This window comes from Rhinolophus hipposideros (genome assembly GCF_964194185.1).
Source record: "Rhinolophus hipposideros genome assembly, chromosome: 9".
In the NCBI taxonomy this organism is placed as follows: Eukaryota; Metazoa; Chordata; class Mammalia; order Chiroptera; family Rhinolophidae; genus Rhinolophus; species Rhinolophus hipposideros.
Window position 1 is genome coordinate 88,166,637 of NC_138055.1, and position 21,935 is coordinate 88,188,571.

The following is a 21,935-nucleotide window of genomic DNA, read 5'->3' on the forward strand; positions in this document are numbered from 1 at the left end:
AAATGGAGGGGTCTTCTCATCCCACTAAGCCTTGAGGCAGTGCTGGGGGTGCAGGGCTTGCTGGACAGACAACATCCCTCCCTTCCTCTCAGCGCCACTGTACCCCATCCCACAGAACTGAAGGATCCATCATCACTAACCAAACACATCTGAGAGGTGCCAGCTCAAAAGCGAGGTCAGGAAAATGTGCACGCACGCGCACACCTGTGCACACAGCCACCAGTCCAGGAGTGTGGGGACAGGGTCTAACAAGCAGCAAAACTTGAAGACTGGCATCTTCCTTTGCTTTTCCCTGCCATCTCTGAAAGAAGCAAAGACTAAACTGGCCCAAGGCCAGAACACACCTGAAGCAGAAAATGCTAAGTAATCCACATCCAGGCCCATCAGCCTTAAATTACTGAGCACTTCATTGTTTAACAAGGTGGCTGTAAGACCTTTCTTGTGCTAACACAAGTAGGGCTTTTAAAACCCAGGCTCCAATTTAGAGGCAAGTGGTGTGATTAAGGCGGTTTACAAGTGCTCTATGCTTCCTGAAGGTTCCTGCCTGGTCTCATTGCATTTTTCTGCAACCCTGTCTTAACTTACTTTTCAATCTTTAATCAGCTGAAGGATGGAGCAAACTCCAGAGGAGAAATGCAGTGAGTCTAGCTCTGTAAGCTCTGTACACAGTGGTCCCCCAAAAGGCGAGGGAAAGATGAAAGACCATTTATCCGGAGGGTGTGTGTCCAGCTTCTACCAGCAGGAGGGGGAGGCCTGACATCACAAGTTCCCGAGAACTACCAGAGAGGGCCGTCCAGCTCCCATAGGCCACGGTGTCCTGCCCGGGCCCTTCCGCCCAGGTAGCACAGGTGCAGCCCCTCAATGTCACTTTCCCAAAAGGAACTGTCGTCAGGGACAGGAATAGCACATCTTAGCTGGTGCTGAGACGAGGATCAGCTTGGCGGCGGAAATCTGCAGAGGGGAAAAGAGAATGGGGTTTGAATTATTCACACCAGCTCTTCTTTTTCAGTGAAGGCTGCGTGAGCGAGCCCGATAATTCAGGCCATCTCAGCCCAAGGCCAGTCACCAGGCCGGATGCCACCCTGATCAAAAGAAAGGGATATTTTTAGAGTTTTGAGTGTGGGCTCCAAAAACTTTTATATCTTAAGCCAGATGAAGATTATGATGGATGGTTCTGGCTAAACTGGGTCTTTGTCAGGAGCTCATTCATATTTGTGGGATGGAATTAAAAGTCAGAAGTTCTAGAACCAGTTTCTGGAAATGAAGGGACCCCGCATTGCAGCACCTCCATCAGACACACCCAGACTTGGTTAAGCAGGGCAGTAAGGTCTAGAACCAAGGGCCAGGGCTCAGAGGCAGGTTGTGGAGTCGCTTGCCCGACAAGCTCTGCAATCTTAGGGAAGTCACTCGGCCGCTCCTAGCCACCTTGCTATCCCCACCTTTACTCAGGGGGTGAGGTGTGAGGATAAGGAGGAAGTACCTTGGGTCTTAGGAGAAGAGTCACCACATTATATAAAGATCATAAAGTGTGGCTATAATTATCATTTGCTTCGCCATCACCATGACCAAGCTCCTTTCAGAAGGAACCTGTGTAAGTGGAACTATTCTTAGGGCCATTACTCCCAGGTCCCCACGCTTGGGCTGGCAGCTTCCGTTGTAGAAGCTGGTGCTTGAGGAAGGAGAGAGAGAGCTGGGTTCCCGGGTTAAGAGGGTTTGACTGTGTCCTTCCCCGGACTTACCTCTCACCACACATGACTTTGTCGGTGCTCCAGCAGCCACCCAGCCAGGGTAGTTGCAGCCTCGTCTGTCTGGTGGCACTTTGACCGTTGAGTCAGCTGCCCACATGCTCCAAAGGAACAGGTCCTGCCTGCAGGGCTTTGAGAAGCCCCGACTCCTCTCACTGGGATGAAAGGCCTGTCCTCATCTGGCATGGTGTGGGGCAGTGGAGGCAGGGAAATGGACAAGATGAGTATTTCCAGGCTCTTCTGGAAGCAGGAGACAAGTATCCCCAAGAACCAGCCTTGAGATGGCTGCACAAGCGCCTGTGCTCGGCCCTTCCCAGCTGGTCCTGCTGACGTCATTCGGGAAAGGCCTTGGGCTGAAATTGGCAGGACAGCCACACAGCTGCCCGATGGAACGCGGCCCCGCCGCCCCTAAGACCCTGGCAAATGTCCCCATCAGCCTCCTTCTCCTTGGCCTCACTTAGCTCAGGGGCTGTGCAGGCGGGACTGCCAGGCTGCTTAGAGATGAACTGTCCACCCCTCTCCCTTGCCACAGAGAGTAAAAGACTTGCCTAAAGTCATGTAGCCAGGAGCTGGCAGAGCCCTGTCAACACCCAACGCTTGGTCCAGGCCTTCCCCGCTGCCCCAGGTTGGCCTTCTGGGTGCCTCCAACACGGGGAATGAGAATGAGACTCGCCTTTCTTGTGACTCGGGACCCACCGTTTGCATTCTAGCTGCAAAATGAAGCGCTGAGGGAAGAATTAGGGTCGGCGACCTGATTGTCTGCCACCTGATTCACTCAAAAGTGGAGACCAAGCCTCCAGGTGCTGGCAGTGCAGCAGAAATCAGCTCTGGTCGTGCGCCAGAGAAAGCGTGTGGGCCTAGTCAGGAAAAAGCCCAACTTGGTTATGTGTGGGTAGATGACCACCCATAGGGGGTGGCTGTCTCCCCAGCCTAAGCCGGGACTCTGAGCAAGTCTCAGAGCAGGGCTGGAATGAGAGAGAGAGGGAGAGAGAGAGAACGAAGCTGTGTGTGCATATCTGTGTGTGTGTGTGTGTGTCTGTATGTGTTTATAGGTCTGTGTTTGGGTGTGTATATCCATATGTATGTCTGTGTGTGTGTTTGTGTATCTCTGAGCGTGTCTGTCTGTGTGTCTCTGTGTCTGCATGTGTGTGTGTGTGCGTGTGTGTGTGTGTGTTGCAGAAAGGCAGGGACGCTTGGTAAGCAGCACCTGTTTTCATCCCCATCCAGGAGTTTATTTCCATCATTCAGCTTCCTGCTTCCTTTCCTTGGCGGACTCTGGGTTTAGCTATGTAACTGGGTACAGACATACTACGATCGCTGTCACGTAACGAGGCACGGTGATAACTGAGCCCCTTGAGAGGGGAGCCTCGGGATGAGCAGCAGGTAGTCCTTCAGCTGATTACTGGGAAGCCCGTGTGTGCAGGCAGATGTTTCCTTCCCGGTGACACTACAGGTCCCCACACGCTGCACCACATCTCTCCGGCTGATGTTAAAATGAACCTCATTGCACAATCACACACCCACCTAAGATGGCCGGGAGGTGGGCTGGCAACTGAGGGACTTGATCTGGATGGCAAATCTCCTCCTGGGGCCCCACATAGGGACTGTCGTGGCTGTTGAGAGTGGTCGGTATTGCCGCTCTACTCCATGGGCGGGAGAGAGGAAAGGGCTTGTGAGGGCCCGTCAGTCACTTACAGAATCAGGGCATTTCCACACTGTGCGTAGAGCACCTCCCCAGGGAGCCAGAGCTGGCTGCATTCCCTGCCAAGAGCCATGGCAGAGGAGAGGGCAGCACCCTCCTTCCTTCCCATGTGAGCCACACTCATTCCCAGCCTCGGAGCTGCAGGCCCCACCCCCTCGGGAGCAGGACAGGGGTGTGGCTGCACATCTGTCTGGAAGTGCTCCTCTCTGCCATGTCCTCACACTGGCTTTGGGAAGCGGTGCCTCCACACTGATGCCGGTGCCCTGCTCAGTGGCGCTGTGCTTCACACTGAGGTTTTAGGGGAGCTTAACATCACTTGAAAAATAAGACCCAGGAAACAGAGAAGGTGGTCAAAGGTCATCTTTATTACTAATGCAGCTGACTGGAGTGTGTGGCTTTATCTCAGCAGCCAAACGCCTTAGCAACTCTTCAGTTCTGGCTGGGACAAGGGCAAGACTGGGCACCTCACTAACAACTGCCTCACTCCATTGCATGGTGGAGAGCAGAGAACATGGCATCCTGAGGACAGGCTGTCCTGAGCAAGGGAGGGAGGGAAGGGAAGGAGGGAGTGAGGCTCTCCCACCAAACAGAGAAGAAGAGCAGTGAGTAAGGAAAGGGGGAGAAGCGGGGTGTTCCTCTAGATGTCCCTGCAGGGAAGCAGGAAGCCAGGAGAGAGGAGGCTCTGTCCTGACACTGACAGACCAAAGAAGCAGCAGCACCAAGACACTTCCCATCTAAACCCTACATTTTATGCAGAAGGCCCAGAGAGGGTGAGTGATTCACCCAGGGTCACACAGCATCTTCACAGAGGCAAGCTGGGCCCAGACTCCCAGGCCAGGGCAACTTGGGTGATCTCACCCTTTCCTCTGACCAGCACCATTCTGGGTCTTGATCCACCTTTCTCAGGCTGCAGAGATGTACCTGATCACTGCCTACCTGTAGCAGCAAATTTTCTATATGCAATAGTTTTTACAGCCAGTTCATTTCCACCACCTTCTCCTCCAGTTTTTTGCATCTCATGCTCCATGTTACACTGATGAGGCTGCCTAATTCTTGGACCTCACCAAGCATTTCCAGCACATTCCCAGAATTTCTTGCTCTGCTGGACACAAAAGTGAGAAGGGAAGGAGACACAAAAGGGGTTAAGACCGGGTTCTTAGCCTGGTATCTAAAGAGGAAGGCAAGACACCTGCATTAAAAGACAAAGGACCCTGTGGGGAGTTAAATTCCTGTTTGGATTTGGTCAGAGCTCCTCCTCTCTGAGCCCCAGGACTTTTCCCAACCTCCCGACATGGTAGCGGTTTCTCCTGCTCAGCCTCCCCTGTCCCTCTGTAGACAACGTTGTCCTAGAATTGCCATCAGCAGTCCCATCCTGGAGTGCCTGTCACCATCTTTTGTCCTACCCTCGCCCAGGCACAATCCCTTCTGTTCCAAGCGTGCACCCAGGCTGTACCGTATCTCTCCATAGCCTGTGAGAAGGCCGCCAGCAGGAACATCGAGGCCCTTCCAGTGGGCTAGTAGGCAGCTATCAGTCACTCCCCCCATTCCTAAATCCACAGGCAGAAGCCTCTTCCAAGTTCCCTGGGCTGCGTCTCGCCAGGGGAGTCTGGTGGTCACCCCTCAGCCAGCTGGCCAGGCCCTACTGTCCATTCTGGAACCTGCTCTCTCAGCCCACTCATACTGGACTCAGCAGTCCCGGGACGCCTTGCTGTCCAGTGGACGCCTGTCTTTGGCTTATAGTTCTCCTCCTATGACCCCCCTTCCCCCCACACACACACAGTGTGATCCTTGGACCCCCAACCCTTGGGCTTGGATTTTGGATGGCCTCAGCTACATTCTCTTCGTGTCTCTCTTGAATATCTCTTGCCTCCCCACAGCCTGATTTGCTCCTCCGCTGCCCTCTTCCAACTTCTCCTCCCTTGGTTGACCAGCTTTCCTCAGCCCAGCCCTGCTCTTCTTCTCTTCTCCCTCCCAGCCCCTTGGGCCAGAACTGCATGTTAGCGTCAGCTGTCAGCCCTCGGCCAGAGCACACCCGCGAGTCTTCCCCATGGAGCAGCCCCAGGTGGAATGGCTGAGTCCCAGCATCCGGCATGGCTGTGGCTGGATGGCTCAGGCTGTGAGCCCTGGCTGGGGCCAGAAGGGCGTTGAGGTAACCTTCATCCTTCCAACAGTGACATCTTGTTGCAGGAATGGCTCAAAGCTCCCAAATCCACATCCTCTCTTTTCTGCACAAACAGGCCAGACAGCTGCACCTCTGAGCCCTGACTGCCTCCAGCCAGGGGTTAATTGCCAGAAAATAATGCTCCCTGAGGTCATTGCTGCTTAAACAGCTGGCTTCATCTTTTCCTGTTTGGCCTTGGCTGGTCGGAGCTCCCTGGCCCTCTCTTGCCTGCTGCTGTAATCCTTTCACACAGCCAAGCGGGGAGCCACAGGTGGGGCTCTGCTCCCTGGGACTTGACCTTGGCTCATCTCAGTTCTTTCCCTCCCTCACTGCTGCTCTGCTGCCCTGAGGCGGACTACACTAGTACGTCTGCTCCCCTCACCCCCGCGGGGACACCCCCTCGGCTTTCTGATTGTGGCTTGGTTTCCATCTCTAACTGTGCAGGGTGTTGGAGGAGACAAGAGGAAGGCTTCAGCAAGCTCCCTTCTTTGTGGCAGAATCAGTCCAATGGAGAAATTCCAAGCCCAGATGTATAAAGTGCTTAAAACTCACGTCAAGGATATTGCCAGCTGGTGCTGAGCTGCCCCGTCTCCGTGACTCTGCCCCAGAAACCATACCTGGGACTCAGCGTGTCCCATGCAGGGGGAGTCCATCTGAAGACTCCATTTCTCATTAGTCACCATGATGTCACAATGAGAAACATTTCTGCAGATTTCCCGCACGAGAGAGATTTCTTCTCATGAAAGTATTGGTTTGGTTCAAAGAGTTCTATGCGGTTCCAGCTTCATTTTGGATCTATAGTTTTAGAAAATATCCACCTTTGCTTCTAGTTCAAACTGTTCCATTAAAGATGAAAGGAAAGGCACTTTGGTAGGTGGTATGGGGGAAGACGACGGCTTGGGTCCCATTCTGGGCTTACCAAACTTGTTCCTTCCATGTTTGGGGTCCAGTTTGGCATATTTTGAAGTGGCATTGTTCTTATGGAGGGCTCTAGGGGCAGAAGCCACAAGAGCTTTCTTTAGGATTCTCATTACTGGTTTCTGTCAGACCAAGATTTAGATGGTTCCCTCTGGAAGGACTGGGGGCAGCCCTGAGTACAGGGGCAGACCAGACACAAAAACCTGAGTGGGTTGGAAGTCAGGGAGGACTTGGGGTGGGGCGGGCTCGGTTCTCACCCATGTGCAGGGCCTGTGAAGACAGAACAAAACACAGGCAGAGGAGGAGGGCAAACGAGGATCAGAGGGTACGCAGTCCCAGGAGCGGGACCAGCGTGAGAGCAGCGAGGCAGGTCGTGGTTGAGAAAGACGACAGCAGTGAGGTTACCCAGGAGCTTCTGCCTCAGGGAGGGCTGTGTGGGCCTTGCCCGAGCTGAGGCGTCACGGCTAACAGCTGCGGGACACAGACGCGGTCGCAGCCGCGCTCAGCAGGCTGCATGGAGCGAGCAGGGGCCCGGGGGCCAGGGCCTCGCTGTGTTCGGGGTGCTGTGCGCACACAGGGTGTGCAGCCCAGCTTGTGCAGGCAGTTCTAGACTGTGAGGTAAGGCAGGCTGGGCTGAGTAACGCGAAGGGCAGAGAGGGTGGGCATGGATCTTAGAGCCCGAGACTAACCCCGGGCTGCAGCAGCAGCGTGAAGGGGCAGGCAGATGCCCCTGGCGGGGCCCCAGGGGGGGAGGCAGCCTGGCCAGGGGGGGCCGCCTGCAGCCTGCCTGGCCTGCCATGCTGGCCCTGAGGAATGGGGCCTGAGTGGGGATTGCGTCGGGGTTGGGGAGTCTCTCTGTCACCTCTCTGTCATTCCTCTCCTGACACCCGCATCCACCTGAACCTGCTGACCCCCCCCTAAAGAGCTAGCTCAGCGAGCTCACCCCCACCCATCAGCTGTTAGGACGACAGCAGCCCAAAGCAGGTAAGCACACGAGGTCCTGCACCAGAATCGCTGTGTTCAGTTCCGGTCTCAGCCATGTTCTTGCCAAGTGACCTCAGACAAGCTGCTTCACCTCTCCACGCATGTGTGCTCGCGGGTCCCGTGCGGCTGACGGTGTGCTCACGTGGCAGCATGTTGAGCGACGCAGTGCTCATCTCCGAGGGCGGCTGGGAGTGGGCGTGGGAAGTGCTCACAGAGGCGCTGGCACCTGGGCAGTGCTGGCACGAGGCTCACTGTCCTGCAGCACCTGCTGTGTGTGCCTGGGGGGGAGCGCTCCGGTGAATAATGCCCTAGCTGCCCCTGAGGACAATTAATGATTATTATCACCAGGGGTGCCCAAAAATGTCTACAAGTGGACACTTTGGTCAGCGTTGCTCAAGCAGTAGTTTGCTGTAATCAGAAGTGTCTGGACGCTGATGGGAACCACTCTGAGCCCCTCTTGTAATTACAGATGTCATACATGACTTGTATTCATCTTTTGGTATCGGTATATGTTGAGTATTACAATTTTAATACTTTTTTTTCCTTCGTAAAATGTGTATACATTTTCCTGGCACCCTCTGTAGTTATGTTTGTGTGTGGAAAGGATACCTTTCCACCACTCGCACTGTAGAAAAACTACATTTCTCTGCTTCCCCTGCTGTTTTGAGAAACAAGACCAGTGCACCCACCTAAGCTGGGTTTTCACCTCCTAGGCCATAGGTCAGGGAGATGCATTCTAGTGGCCCCTCTAGAGAATGGCGGGCTCTGCGGGTGGAGCATGAGCCCTCCCCTGGCACGGTAAGCTGGGAGAAGCATTATGGCATGGGGCCCAGTAAACACTGACATTGAAATATGACTCCTTGAAATTACACACAAGGTACCGGAGAACTTTTTACTGACTTTTGTTTAATAATTCAAAATCAATACCAAACCAGACTTAGAGAAGGCAAAAGGTAGCTCCAAAACCTCCTTCATGTTTCCTAGTCAACCTATTATACAACCCTTATGGTAGCTCACACCTCACTGCCCAGCTCCTTAGGGACAGCTGGAGGGGCCTACAGCTGCCTCAGAACACATTGTCCCTAGGGAAGCACCCAGAGCTCTTGGGTTTGACCTGGACTGGTGGCAGTCCCTGCACTGACCCATCCTACAGTCAGGGCATGCAACTTCCTGCCGCAAAAGTGCCCTCCCAGGCAGGTACAGAGTCCAACCCCCCACGCTTCTGTGTTCCATTCAGGCTTCTCAGGAACGAGATAACCTTCCCTGAATCTTCCGTGTACCTCCCATCATGCATAGGGACACATACAAATCAGGTCCCAGCATCAGCCTTCGATCCTGATAATTCTTTGTGGAGGGGCTGTCCTGTGCACTAGGACATACAGCAAATGCTAGAAACCCTCGAGATGCCAAGAGCATTCTCCTTCTCCCAGCTGTGACAACAAAAAATGTCTCCAGACATTGCCAGATGTCCCCTGGGGGCAAAATCTCGCCAGGTTGAGAATCTCTGATATGAATTAGACTGAAGTAACAATTCTGTGCTACCCACAGATCAGAAAAAAGATTAGACTCCTGCCCCAAAGTGTGGGCTGGCATGCTCTGGCCAGACCCAGCGGTGTCACAGGCATGCCCTGTAAGATGGGCTCTCAATGTCTTAAAGGCAGGGCTGTTCAGCGGGCACGCAGCCAGGCCAGAAGGCAGCCGGCACTGAGGAGGGGGTAGAAGAACCTACAACGTGGCCCCTGTGCCCCAGCAGCTCACAGTCCTTCAGGGAGGCTGAGGGGGAACGCGTGAAGCAGGAACCACCTCTACGGAGCAGTGGCTCGAGTTATGTCCCTCCTCCAGCCAACGCCTGCGGGAAACTGTCGTGCGAGGAACAGCATGGCAGACATGTGAAGGACTCAGAGGCAGATCCGAGTCTAGTCAGAGGGAAGGAGCAAAGCCGAACGTCCTCGTGGCCGGGACATGGAGGCAGATGAAGCACTGCAGGCATTGGGGTGGGGGTGCGGGCAGACAACAACCACTGCGGCCTGAGCTGGTGCGTGCTGGCCGTGACCGACCTGGGACAGGCAGGGGAACAGCAAGAGCAAAGGCATGGAGTAGAAGGCACGGCCTCTACATAAGGAGCTGTGTGCAGGAACAGAAGGAATGCTTCGCAGGTCTCCACAGCCGGTCTGTGCCCTAGGCATCCTGAGATGATTCTGGACTGAGAGAGCCTGGAAAGGCTTGGCCGTGCAGGGCGGAGCGGCACGGGTGAGGCATTTGCTGGAGCTCATGGCCTCACATGGCAAAACCCCCGCCAGCCTAGCCCCATTGCACAAACTCCAACCAGCCAGCTCCAGAGGCAAGGCTGCCAGGATCCACAATGCAGGCTCCCAGCAACTAGGCCCTGCCTCTCAGGGACTGTCACACAGAAGCCATGTGTGATTCAGGGCCTCCCCCCTGCAGGTGAGTCACACACCTGCAGCCCTCCAGCTGCCGAAGCTGCTGCCTGGAGCCAGCACCCATGCCCACCAAGCACCCAGTAGGTCCACTCCCTGGCACCCCACCCTTGGTCCCCCCAAATCCCCAGTCTGGCCTGGCTTTCCCTCCAGGACATCTTTACAGCTGGAGCTCCTGGCGGGAACGGCGCCTTTCCCCTCCTGCCTACTCTCCCAGGTTGGAGAGCATGTTTGATGCCTGGGAGCCTTCCTGAGGGGCTGGCATGTACTAACTTAGCCTGCCATTAAGTCACAGATGTGGTGCTGCCTTCCCATCCTCCCGCCTCCCAGCCAGGCTTCAATAGCGTCTGTGGCAAGGACTTCCCAGAGAGCAGCACCACACGGTCACGTCCTCAGGGCCACCACCCCTGCCTGACTCGCATGTGACAGCAGTGGTAGAGAGAGAAGCCTCTCCTGCCCCCGCAGAAGGAAGGTGGCTGCCCTCCCAGCTGGCAGTGGCCTCTGTCGTCCCATTCGGCTACGGGCACCCCATCATCTATGGTCCCACACCACAGGACACACGGAGTGCATCCAGGAAGCCCGGGGAGTGACTGGCAGCCACCGAACACGTGGTTCTGCGGCAGAATGACAGCTGGCGTCAGGGTACCGAGGCAGGGCGGGGACAGTGGGGATCACGTTGGAGCCAGCAGAGAGGGCAGCCGTGTCACACAGGAGCGGCGGCCAGGCATGTCCCCGAGACCGTGCAGTGCATACGTTAAGGTGGACACCCTCCTAGGTGGGTGTCAGGGCAGCCACACTGTCCAATGGTCTGGGTAGCTCCCAGGAGGGCAAGAACCTGAGCTGGGCAGCTGTGGCTGCCACTCACTGACCAGCTCGGCTCACCTCCTGCTGCCACCCATGAGCTCTGGGAGCAGAAAGGTGAGATGCCTACAAAGCCCAATTCCCCTGCCGTTGGGTGCCCCTAGGGGTGCAGGCAGGGTACAGCGGTACACTGGCTCAGCCCCACAGGCAGGGCCAAATGGATGGCCCCGGAGGTTGCGTCCTATACAAGGACCCAGGGAAGGCTGAAATCCAGCTCGCCAGCTCACTGAGCCACATTTTTCTCGTTGGAGCACATGTTTCTAATTCACACCAAGGTGCCAGTAGTCACCCATCTGGAGCTGGCAAGTGGTGGGGCCTGGGCTCAAGCCCAAGTCGGCTTACGGTCTACCACCATTCTTCAGGTGTCCAGGCCCTTGTTCAAACAGACTCCTCAAGCAGAGAGGGCCCCCCACAGGCCTCTCGTCAGCCTCCTGCCACGATGGATGACATGAAGTACCTTCTGAGGACCAGGCACACACGGCCTTGCCGGGGACCCCACGGTGGAAAAAGTCCATGGGGCCCAGGCAATGTGCACTCGTGGAAACTGCCTTTCCCTTCCCCACTTCTAGACCTCATCCCCAGTACCCAGTACTTGGAATGCCCTGTGCAGACGTCCCAAGGCTCCATCCAGAGCCTGCATCGCTTCCCGAGGCTGTCCCGCCCTCCACACTCCACCACACCCGGCCTCCTTCACGTCTTCACCAAGGGATGGAGGGGCCGGGTCCTGGGGGAGGGATGGGCAGAGAGGGCTAGACATGCAGGCTGGAGGCCTTTCCTGGTGCGGCAGGGGGGCCGGGACCTCATTTGTACTCTTGCCATGGGCCCCACAAGTGATGCGGGCAGGCCTGTGACCATTTTTTCAGAGACTAGATGGTTGCCCTGCTGCCTTGCTGGTGGCCTGCTCTGATGCTGGGAGACAATGGGCTCAAAAAAAAAATAAAAATGGCTGAGGGAAAGGTGGGCAATTCACTTAACTTGAAAGGAAGTCTTGCTCTTGGGTTGAAGTTCTTTTCTTCTTCAAATGTCCTATCCCCTGTCCCCTGTGTTGTTTAAGCCCTGCCTTTGCCAAGCCCCCTGCTGGGCTCTGGGGTCCAGTCGGACAAGGCCTACAGACCCATGGCCTGGTGGTCTTGCTTCTGAACTGGCCACACAGCCCCTGCCCTCCTGCTGTCTGCACTCCGTGACCCCTCAGGATCCTCTGCCAGCTGTCTCCTTCCCGCTCGCATACACTCCTGCCCACATTCTTGCCCGACTTAATGAGCCCCGGTGTTTCAGAGCTCACCCATAGGCTGGGACTCCCTGCACTCCAGTGGCTGGACGATGGGCTGCTGCCCTCGTGTGGCCAGGCAGATGGGCAGTGCCTGGAGCGGGGAGGAGGCATCACCAACCAGTGCTCAGGAGCAGGGGCTGTGCTTGCCCAGAGGGGGCCAATTTCAGGCACCAGGAACTTTCTTCTTCTCCTTCTTCCTCTTCTCCTTCTCCTTCTTCCTCCCTGTCCCCCTCCCCCTCCTCTCCTCCTCCTCTCTCTCTCTCTCTCCCTCTTCCTTCTCTTCCTCCTCCTCCCTCTCTCCCTCTCCTCCCTCTCCCTCTTGTTCTTTCTCTCTCCTTCCCCCTTCTTTCCCTCTTGCCTTCCTGTAGCCTGCTTCAGGCCCCTCACCCTGTCCTCTCCCAGCCACGTGGGCCTGACGAGCATTTCTGACCTGTTGCCTCCTGAAAGAGCACACCGGGATCCAGCAGTGTCCCGAGCCTCCCAGATTGTGGAACCATGTGGGAGTGGGGGGAGGAAGCACATCTGTCAGAGCCAAGAGCGGCCAGAACAGCCGTCAGCAGCAGCAGGGTTCTGAAGTATGCAGAGCAGCCCTAGCCTGGAGGAGCCAGGCAGTGGTGAGGGGAGCTCAGAACTCCTACAACGCCCTTTCCAGGCTCTCTGCCTATGCTTTTCCAGACACTTCGTTGCTGCTGCCCAGCCAGCTGGCCCCTGCACTCCAGCCACATCTGTTCTCCACTCCGTGAGCTCAAACACCCCATGCTCTGCTCTAGGCACGCTCCAGGCTTCACACATGCTCTCCCCTCTGCCTGGCATGCACTTCCCTCCTTCATCTGGCAAATGCCTGCTCATCCTTAGAGATGCCAGGCAGGTGTCACCTCCTCCAGGAAGCCTTCTCTGACTGCCCTCCCCCACCAGGGGCCTCCCATTGTTGCTAGGGCTAACCCCATTGTAGCATTTATACACATCATTATAATCGCTTATCTGTCCCCCTTATCACCAATAACTTTGAGGGCAATAACTGTCTTATGATGTCTGGCATATAGTAGGTATTTAATAAATATCGGATAGGTGGATGGATTAACAAGCCGCCAACAGACCAGGGAGTGATGGGGAAGTCCGTGCCAGCAGCCAGCAAAGGCGGGTGTGCCCAGAGCTACTGGAAAGAGGGGGAAGGTGGTGTGGATGGTGGGGATCCCTGACAGGTAGCCCCACCTCGCTCATGCTTTAGGAAAATGTGTCACAGAGGTCCTGAAGTGCCTCTGCCTCCCCAGGCCCGTCTGGGGTCACCGCCTTCTCTCCTTGCTCCTAGTATTTCTGCCTGTTGCTGGTGATCTTCCTCGTTGAGCTGGTGGCGGGGGTCCTGGCCCACGTGTACTACCAGAGGGTGAGTGGAAGTTCTTCCTTCTGTGTCCCCATCAGCGCCCCCAGGAGGCACCTGCAGGGTGCAGAGGGATGGGGGAGCTGAGGCAGCAACACTCAGGGGCGGTCCTCGGCACAGCGGGGTCCTGCCGCTTGTCCCGGTCCCAGTAATTCTGTCCTCCCTCTGCTGATACTGATGTCTTCCCATGGGAGCCGGGAGCGGGTGGGGGAACTTCACGGGAGGTGGACGGCCCCTCTCCGCTGCCAAGGAGAGGTGGAGCATGTATTGGCTGTCACATCCACGGGGAAAGGAAGCCGTAGGCCCGGGAGGGCTGCATGCCGGGCTGTGAAGACAGCACCAGGCTGCGCCTGCTCCACTGGACAAGGATGGAGGGGCCGTTCAGGTCCCCCTCCCGGAACCAGGTGCCCTGTGAGTCGGGTTCAAGGTCACGACCAGGCTGATATTTGGCTGGGAGGGGCAGGCTGGTTGTTTCAAGCCAGGGTACCCACAGGGTAATGATTGTAAGTATTTCAAATATCATCTCCTAATCAAAATGGAAATCAACAGGTATTTAAAAGCACCCTCTGTCTAGACGCCGCCTCCTCCCGTCTCCCAGCTTCTGCTGCCTCATCTCCGTGAACTCTGTTCTGGGGGGTCTCCCGAGGAGCACCCCACTACACTGTTTGGGAGACGGCCACATGGCCCCATTTGAAGGAGCACGGTGCTCCGGAGTTCGCTGGTGTGGCTTGGAGCAGGCCTGGGACGGCGGGGGGGGGGGGGGGCTCTCTGATGTCACCTTCCCTCTCCACCCTCAGCTGAGTGATGAACTGAAGCAGCACTTGACCAGGACTCTGTCTGAGAACTACGGGCAGCCCGGAGCCTCTGACATCACCACCTCGGTAGACCGTCTACAGCAGGATGTAAGCCTTCATGGGCCTGGCGGCCACGCAGACACGGCTTCATTGCCTGACTCTGTCCCTTCCTATCTGTGTGTCCTGGGGCAAGTGACTCACCTTCTCTCAACGTCAGTTTTCCTAGGCTATGTCACCATTAAGATGTGTCCATAGGTAGAAGCCCCACCCACCATGAAAAGTGCTTACTGAGTCCTGTTCTTTCCTCTGCACATGACTCTCCCGACTGTTTCCTCCAGACCCTACCCTGCTGCCTTCCCCTCCGGGTGCCCTGTAGACAGGAAGCTGGCTGTCCCAGGAGAATGCTATCTCCTGTTTCCTTCCATTGTCAGAGCTGCCTTCTTTCCCGGGACGGAGTGGGGTGTCTGACAGCTGAGGCCCCATAAGGGTGAACTGTAACAGGCAGAGGTATTTCAGTTAGCTGCTACAAGAACTCCTGTTTTGCACCGTCAGGAAGAATGCTGGGAGGCAGCGAGGTGGTCTCTCCTTTCCAAAGACTCAGCAGATCTCTGCAGTGAGGCCCACGGTCCTGCCAGAGGGAGCAGAGGGTCAAATGGATCTCAGACCTGTGCGGTCCCAAGCAGTAGCCACTAGTCACACTAGCCTCATTTCAAGTTCTGCAAGCCGTGCGTGGCCAGTGGCCACCCCAGTGGACAGATAGAGGGGATTTCTGTCATCACAGAAAGTTCTCCTGGACAGCTTGACTCCAGGATCCTGATGGTTCTGTGTCTGAAAATTTGAGGCAGCACCACCTACCCCTTCTCCCTGCCACCCCACCCCACCCTGATCTCTGCTCCATCCTGTATCTACAGACCTGGGCTGAGGCCTTGGTCCTTTTGTGGGAACACCAGGCAAGGAAAGGCAGAAAAGGGTGGTGGGCTCTGAACTCTAGGGGCACCTTACTGTCTCAGCTTCACGTGTAGGGGTCTCTTATCCTCTGACATAGTGGCCAGCGTCACCTGTGGACTCGGAAGCACAGGTACACCCACACCTGTATGCTTAGGCCCACACACACTGCCAGCAGCCCGTCCGAAGCTCAGTCTACACTTGTTGGGCTTCTCACGTGAGTAACTGTGCCCAACACCCTGCCCTCCGGGCAACAGGTGACATGCAGTCAGTGCTAGGCTGGGGGGACCCTCAGAGTGGAGAGCAGGGGTTGGGAAGGGGCTTTGCTCAGGTGCAGAGGATGGGAGGGGCTGGCCAGGAACGGCATGAGGTCAGGCACAGCTGGAGGCGAACTCTGTACCACCGCTGGAGGCCTCGTGGGCACTACAGCACGTGGCATGGGTCCTCTCACTTGCCAGGGACAGTTAGACCCAAGGGCCATGACCCACCATGGGCCTGAACCTTAGGCGTGAGGAAACTGAGCCCCAAGGAGGCAGGGGCTTCAAGCCCAGGCCAGCCCCTGCGCCCCGGCCTCACCTCGTGTCGGTGAATGATGCCCACGTGCTGTATTCATGCAACTATGACAACAACAGACAGTAGGTGTCTCTTGCTAACTGTTGATCCTGGGCAGGACTCTCCCCCAGTGATTCCCGTGAACAGCCTCTTTCAGTCCTCACAGAACCCAGTCTGCAGGTACCCTGTTATCTCCATTTTACAGAGGACAAAACCGAAGCCCAGAGAGGCTAAGTTACCCATCCAGGTGACACACAGACGCACATTCCCACGTGACTCCTAGCACATCCCTGCCGTTCCCAGCTCTGTGTGCTGTTCCATTCTGCCTGACGCCTCACGGCGCCTCCTCTCCTTGGGCCTTCCTGGCCAAAGAGCAGAGCCACTTGTCCCTTCCACCTCTGTGCCACATGCAAGCTCCTGTTGTCTGTCCTACTAGATGGCAGGAAAGGACAAGCTTCGGGAGGGCAGAAGCCATATGGCTTGTGTTTGAGCCCAGTGCCTAACAAACACTGATTAACTGGACTAAATGCACCTCCCACCCCACCCGCACCCCACACCCCACAGACAGCCTCAAAACAGCCATGTTCTGTGGCCCATGTAGGGGCTCCAAGTCTCAGTCCCCCAGCTTAGAAGGGTGAGCGATCTCCAGTTTCCTGGCTTTGAATCGCCTTTGACCTGGGCTGGTGCCTCTGCCCAGGAGGTGTAGAGTCCTACTTAACGCTCATACCAGGCCCCTCTGGTCCCTGCTGAGCTGCCAGCTCCGTGGCCTCGGGGATACCGTCTGTGCCCTGCAGGTCTGAGGCTTCAAGGCCTGAATGGGACCCTGGGGACCTCTGGCAAGGTTGGGTCCCTGTGCCTGGGTCCTCCTCCCTAGATGACCAGGAAACCACTCTGGTGGTTGGGCCCTGCCCTGAGCTCTGTCCCCAATGGTACACAGCCCCACACTCTCAGGGACCCACCCGTCTTCTTATAGACCCTCCCTGTCCCCAGGGTCTTGGGTGGATGTTTAAGGCAGCAAACAGGTGACCTGCGGGCAAATTCTGATCCCAAAGAGACCAGCTCTGGGATCCAAACAGGGGAAGGGGAGAATCCTAGGAGAACAAAGTGGGTTGGGTTACTATTAGAATAACGTGTCCTGCGCCCTATAACCAAGGGCTGGAGGAGCCTCATCCGGGCTCCTCACCTCCAGGCTCTGCCTCTCCCTGCAGTTCAAGTGCTGTGGAAGCAACAGCTCGGCCGACTGGCAGCACAGCACCTACATTCTGTCCCAGGAGGCCGAGGGCCGCCAGGTGCCCGACAGCTGCTGCAAGACAGTGGTGGCCCGCTGTGGCCAGAGGGCCCACCCCTCCAACATCTACAAGGTGGAGGTGAGCACCCGAGCTCCCGCTGGGGCATGCAGAGGGCCCAGCTGGCCATCCAGGGGCCCCTGAAAGACAGGCTCAAGCGACAGGCTGGGGGAAGACGGGCCACTTATTCACTGGCAAGGAGACAACAGTGCCGGGCCTTTAAAGTCCCCACAAAGCCGGGGGTGGGGGGGGAACAGCTGCTACTGGGGGATTCTAGGACATCACAGCAAGCCGCCCTGTCACCCAAGAAGCCTGTGGGCAATCGAGAGGCTGGGCCAGGCCCCGGGAGTCTGGCCTTCCCTCAGCCAGCTGGATGCAGCAGCGCAGCCAGCCCTTCCCTCCCTAAGCTCACCGGGTCAAGGCGCGTTGATCTGTTGTTGCCTTCCAGGGCGGCTGCATCACCAAGCTGGAGCAGTTCCTGGCCAACCACCTGCTGCTCATGGGGGCGGTGGGCATCGGGGTGGCCTGCCTGCAGGTGAGTTGAGGAGGGGATTGGGAGAGAGGTCTGTTTGGAAGAGCTGAGCCCCTCTCCCACTGGCTGAGACCTCAGACCTCTGACCCTTTGCACACCCACGCCCTGCCCTCTCCTCTCCTCTCCTCTCCTCTCCTCTCCTCTCCTCTCCTCTCCTCTCCTCTCCTCTCCCTTTCCATTTGCAGTCAAGGGTGAGTCACGTGGCCACTCTCTTCCCCAGAAACATGAAGGAAAATGCCTGGGGCCTGGGGGCCAACTTGAACCTGTAAGGAAGAGACCTGGGAGGAGTACGAGTGTGGGCTCAGGTGTGTGCATGCTCCCTGCGTGTGCACATGTGGGTGGGTACTTGTGCTGTGGTACGTGTGGGGCCATGGGTGTGTCCGCATGCATCATGGTGGGGCTTGTGTGCACATGTATGTGTTTGGGTGTGCTTGTGCATGCATGTATGTATGAGTGCATGCCATTTCTCTATGTGTGTGCACGTATGCACACGCACGCCTGTGGATATGTGCTCTCTGGTGTACACGCAGCTCTCTGCTCTGAGCATGAGCCCTGCCCTCTGCTCTACCCCTCTGCCAGTCGCCATCCAGGAAGTCAGTGTTACCCTCAGGCGTCATTCTCGTCAGGGGTCAGGAGGAGTCGGGAGTTGCACGCCCGGGGCACGGGCAGATAGAGCGAGCGAGCGCATCCTGCTTCTGCCCAGCTGTTTCTAGAGGGAGCGCAGTCTGTTCCTGCGCCTCCCACCCCCAGCACCATAAACACCGTCTAGGGCAGGGGCCAGAGCAGTGGCCGTGGCCTCAGAGGACCTGGGTCCAATCCTGCCTCTGCTCCTGTGCCACCTTGAGCAGTTATTTCCCTGCCCCTCAACTTCATCCACAAAATGTGGATCGTCTCCCCCGCCGCGCAAGGGCGAGGTACGAGTGAGATGATGGGTGCAATACACTCGCAGTGCCTGGGACGTATGGAGGCCTCCGTGAGCAGAGACTGCCTGTGGACTTCAGAGTAGCTTCACATGATTTCTCTCATTGGATCCCCACAACCCGAGACCCGGGCCGGGCGAGTAAGATGTCCTCCCCATGTTACACATCAAAAAGTTGAGACCCTGAGAAGTGACTTACCGAGGGTCTCATCCTGAACAGCACCCGGGTCTCCTGGCCCTCGGCCCTTTGCTTTCCCAAACGCCCTCCCACAACGCAGTGCCATGCAGAGAGAAACAGGAGCCGTGGAGGCGGCTGGCCTGGGAGCCTCAGTGCTGGGCTTCTTCCCAATCGCGGTCCTGTTGGCCCACGGAAGTGCAAGGAGGGTCCAGCTACAGTCCCGCCCGCCGGGCCTGACCCTCTGGGGGCACACCGGACAGCCTGCTGCTTTTTCCTCTGAGCTATAGTTCCTCATTTGTAAAATGAGGCTAATTTTCCTAGTCTGGTGACGAGTGAGGATTAGCAACATACACGTGAATCATATAGCTCATCGCCACGCGGACAGCAGGTGTCCCCTGAACGGTCCTCTTCATTATCTTTATCATTTCCACAGGCATATTATATCCAAAAAGCCCTAGATGTTTCCGGCCAGACCAGCTTGCCCCAGTACACGCTCCGCAGCACGTCCAGGGCCCCCCAGGTGGCATTAGCATGGCCCCTCTGACTTCCCAGGGCCTCTGCCCTACATACTGAACCCCCGAGAGCTGCCAGTGGGTTCTGGTGAAGGGGCTGTTCTGTGCGCCCGCTCCTGGCTCAGCCAAGGTTTCTGGAAACTGCTCTCTACTTCAGGTGTTAGTGCCGGGGAGCCCTGCTCTATGTGGTCACTCACCAGGCCTGGACTGTACTCCACGTCCATTTCTTCCTGCCCTCTCTGGCCTGGAGAACCTGTAGAAGCTGAAGACAAGGGCAGAGAGGCCAAGGGCAGTGAGTGGGATTACCCCAAACCTAAGTGTAACATCGAGGAGGCCGGGTTGTCGGCCGGAGCCTCCTCCCCACTCACAGCCCCACCATGGAGTCTTGGTCCAGCTCACTGTGGAATGACTCACGGTGTCCCCCAGAAAGAGCTTCTGGCCACCACTGTGGACCCCAACCCCTTGCCCACTTTCTCCCCTCCATTCTGCTGAAGGCAGCCCGGCAGCAGCCAAGCCTCAGGTTACTGCTCCCTCTTCTGGCCAGTGCTGGAACTAAGGTGCCCAAGGCCAAGTCCAGGCCGCCAGCCTTGGAGAGTTCAGACCAGGCCCTGTCCCCAGGCTCAGTCATCGTCCTGGTGCCAGGAGCAGGCACCAGGCACCCTCCCCACGCACGCCCAGCCTGGCACTTCCAAGAACCCCAAGGCTCAGGCATAGAAGGCCATGATGGTGTCACCATGTTTCTCTGGTACCCAGGAACTGGAGGAAATCTAGATGTCAGAGGTTTTCCTACTGATAGAGGGGGATTTGAGGCTCAGAAGGGATGTAACTATACCCGAGGTCACACAGCCCCAAATAGAAGTTAGTCCACTCCCACCCTGACATTCCCACACTGCAGAATAGAAAGAAACACATTGCAGAGCCCAGAAAACTCAAAAGAGAGTGAGGTGGGATTCTGCAAGGCATTAAAAGGGAAACTGAATATCATGGTGGAATGGCTTCCTGGGACCTCCTGGCCCTTCCTTCGTGCTCTTGATGACAGCCAGGTGCTTGCTCCGAAACCGCAAAAGCTGCAAGCATGAAGGCCTCCCTGTTGAAAATGCCCCATGAGTGCCAAGTGCCACATCCCGGCGGGCTGTCAGACGGGGCACCATGTTGCATGTAGGCTGGGCCCAGGAAGCCTGCCCAGACCTGTCATCTGCTATCTCCCGCTCCTGTGGTCAACTTGTGTGTTTTCTCTGCTCACCCTGATGCTTTCCTCTCGAGTGTCTGCGCTGATTTCTCCACATCCTCTGTCAGGAAGGAGACACTGCTGCTCCCTCAGGGATCCAATAGTAAGCGTCTGTGACCCCTCTGCATGAATCCAGGTGGGGTGTGTACACACGTGCACACACCGGTGAGCACATCCTTTACCCTCCGCATGGCACGCACCAGGGTGGGGTGTGTGTGTGTGTGTGTGTATGTGTGTCTGCATTGATGGGGTTCTGGCCTGCACACCTCCAGCCTCACTGCGCCTTCCCTGGGAACACACACCTCATACAACAGTGCGCGTGCTGCGGAGCTCAGCTCTCCCCTCCCCGCTCGGCAGGAGATGTGCACTGTGGGAGATGCAGCCACAAGTCTGCTCCCTTCTGGCGTTCCCCTTCAGAGAGGATCAGAAAGGTCCAGATAACTCCACAGGACAAGCCATCAAATCATGAGGGGGGTGGGGGAGCAGGGAAGAGGGCATGCTGCATGACCCCTGAGTGGAATGGCTGTGACAGCCGCCCGCTTAAAGCCAGTGGGAGACAAGATAACCTCTTAAGCCGCCCTTCAGCGTGTGGCTCTGAGTCCCTGAGGTGGATTAGCACTGCTCTCAGCACCAAGTCTGAAGGCTGAAAGCTGTGTTCACGGGGCTCCACTGTCCTCCCACATGGGGATGGAGAGGAGGGAGGGAGGGGAAGAGGAAGGACGTATCCTGTGCTGCCCCCTAAGCTCGCTGTGCCTACCAGCCTGTAGGCGTCTTCACCAGTCTGTCCTCCTCCCATTTGTCAGCAGCGCCTATTGGGAAGTTTGGGGACAATGGGGCATTGTTCCTATATTTGGGGACATGTACCTTTGCCCATGTTCACAGGACAGTCATGGGGCTGCCCTAGCAGTGTCCCATGTCCTGCAGGGGCAGGGGACTTGGGATCCAGCGGCATCATTATCAGGAACATGGCCACACGCATGGGCGCCCTGGGTCTGCCACATCCTCATCTGGTCCTGGATGAATGCTTGGCTGGGAGGGAGGAGAGGAGGAGGAAGAAGGAAGAGGAGGCAAATGAAGAGCAAAGCCGGGGAGGAAAGGGCCTCTGCATTTTAGAGACCAGGCAGAAGTCTCCCAGCGCCGTCCTGCTCCGTCTGGGCAGGATCTCAGCCCCCTCGGGTCAGGAGGTGCACATGACAGAGGGACTATCAGGCAGGCTCCCAGAGCCTGGTTTCTGCTCAGTTCCAAGCTGATTTGTAGGATGAGCTGGTGACAGCTCAGGGTGCTCTTCCCAGAGCCTCAGTTTCCCCAGTGGCTTCTGTACATTAGCTAGAGGGTCCACTGTGGCCCTTGGTTTTACTCTGGAGTCTGAGAGCAGCCAGGTACAGACTCTGTCCTAGAGAAAGGCTGCTCAGGCAGCACTCGGGCCATCTCTGGGGAAGCTCTGGGCCACAGGCCAGCAGCACTGAGTGGGAGCTTGCTGACAGCAGAATGTCGGCCCCCTCCCTGACCTCCTGAGTGGGAATCGGCTCTTT

At 56.9% G+C, this 21,935-nt stretch overlaps 1 protein-coding gene across 7 annotated transcripts in view; it reads left to right on the plus strand.

Annotated features, from left to right (window-relative positions):
- TSPAN11 (tetraspanin 11) overlaps positions 1-21,935 on the plus strand; it is a 71,040-nt gene that overhangs the window by 44,208 nt on the left and 4,897 nt on the right. For 2 of the 7 annotated variants that reach the window (XM_081060463.1, XM_081060464.1), the window contains exons 4-8: positions 13,389-13,463; positions 14,255-14,359; positions 16,957-17,115; positions 17,483-17,569; positions 17,787-17,871. In XM_081060463.1, the coding sequence (XP_080916589.1) occupies positions 13,389-13,463; positions 14,255-14,359; positions 16,957-17,115; positions 17,483-17,569; positions 17,787-17,871 (511 nt within the window). Of the gene's footprint in view, positions 1-13,388; positions 13,464-14,254; positions 14,360-16,956; positions 17,116-17,482; positions 17,570-17,751; positions 17,872-20,471; positions 21,132-21,935 lie in introns of those variants that run through there. The other 5 variants (XR_013994047.1, XM_081060465.1, XM_081060467.1 and 2 more) reach the window with 5 other exon arrangements.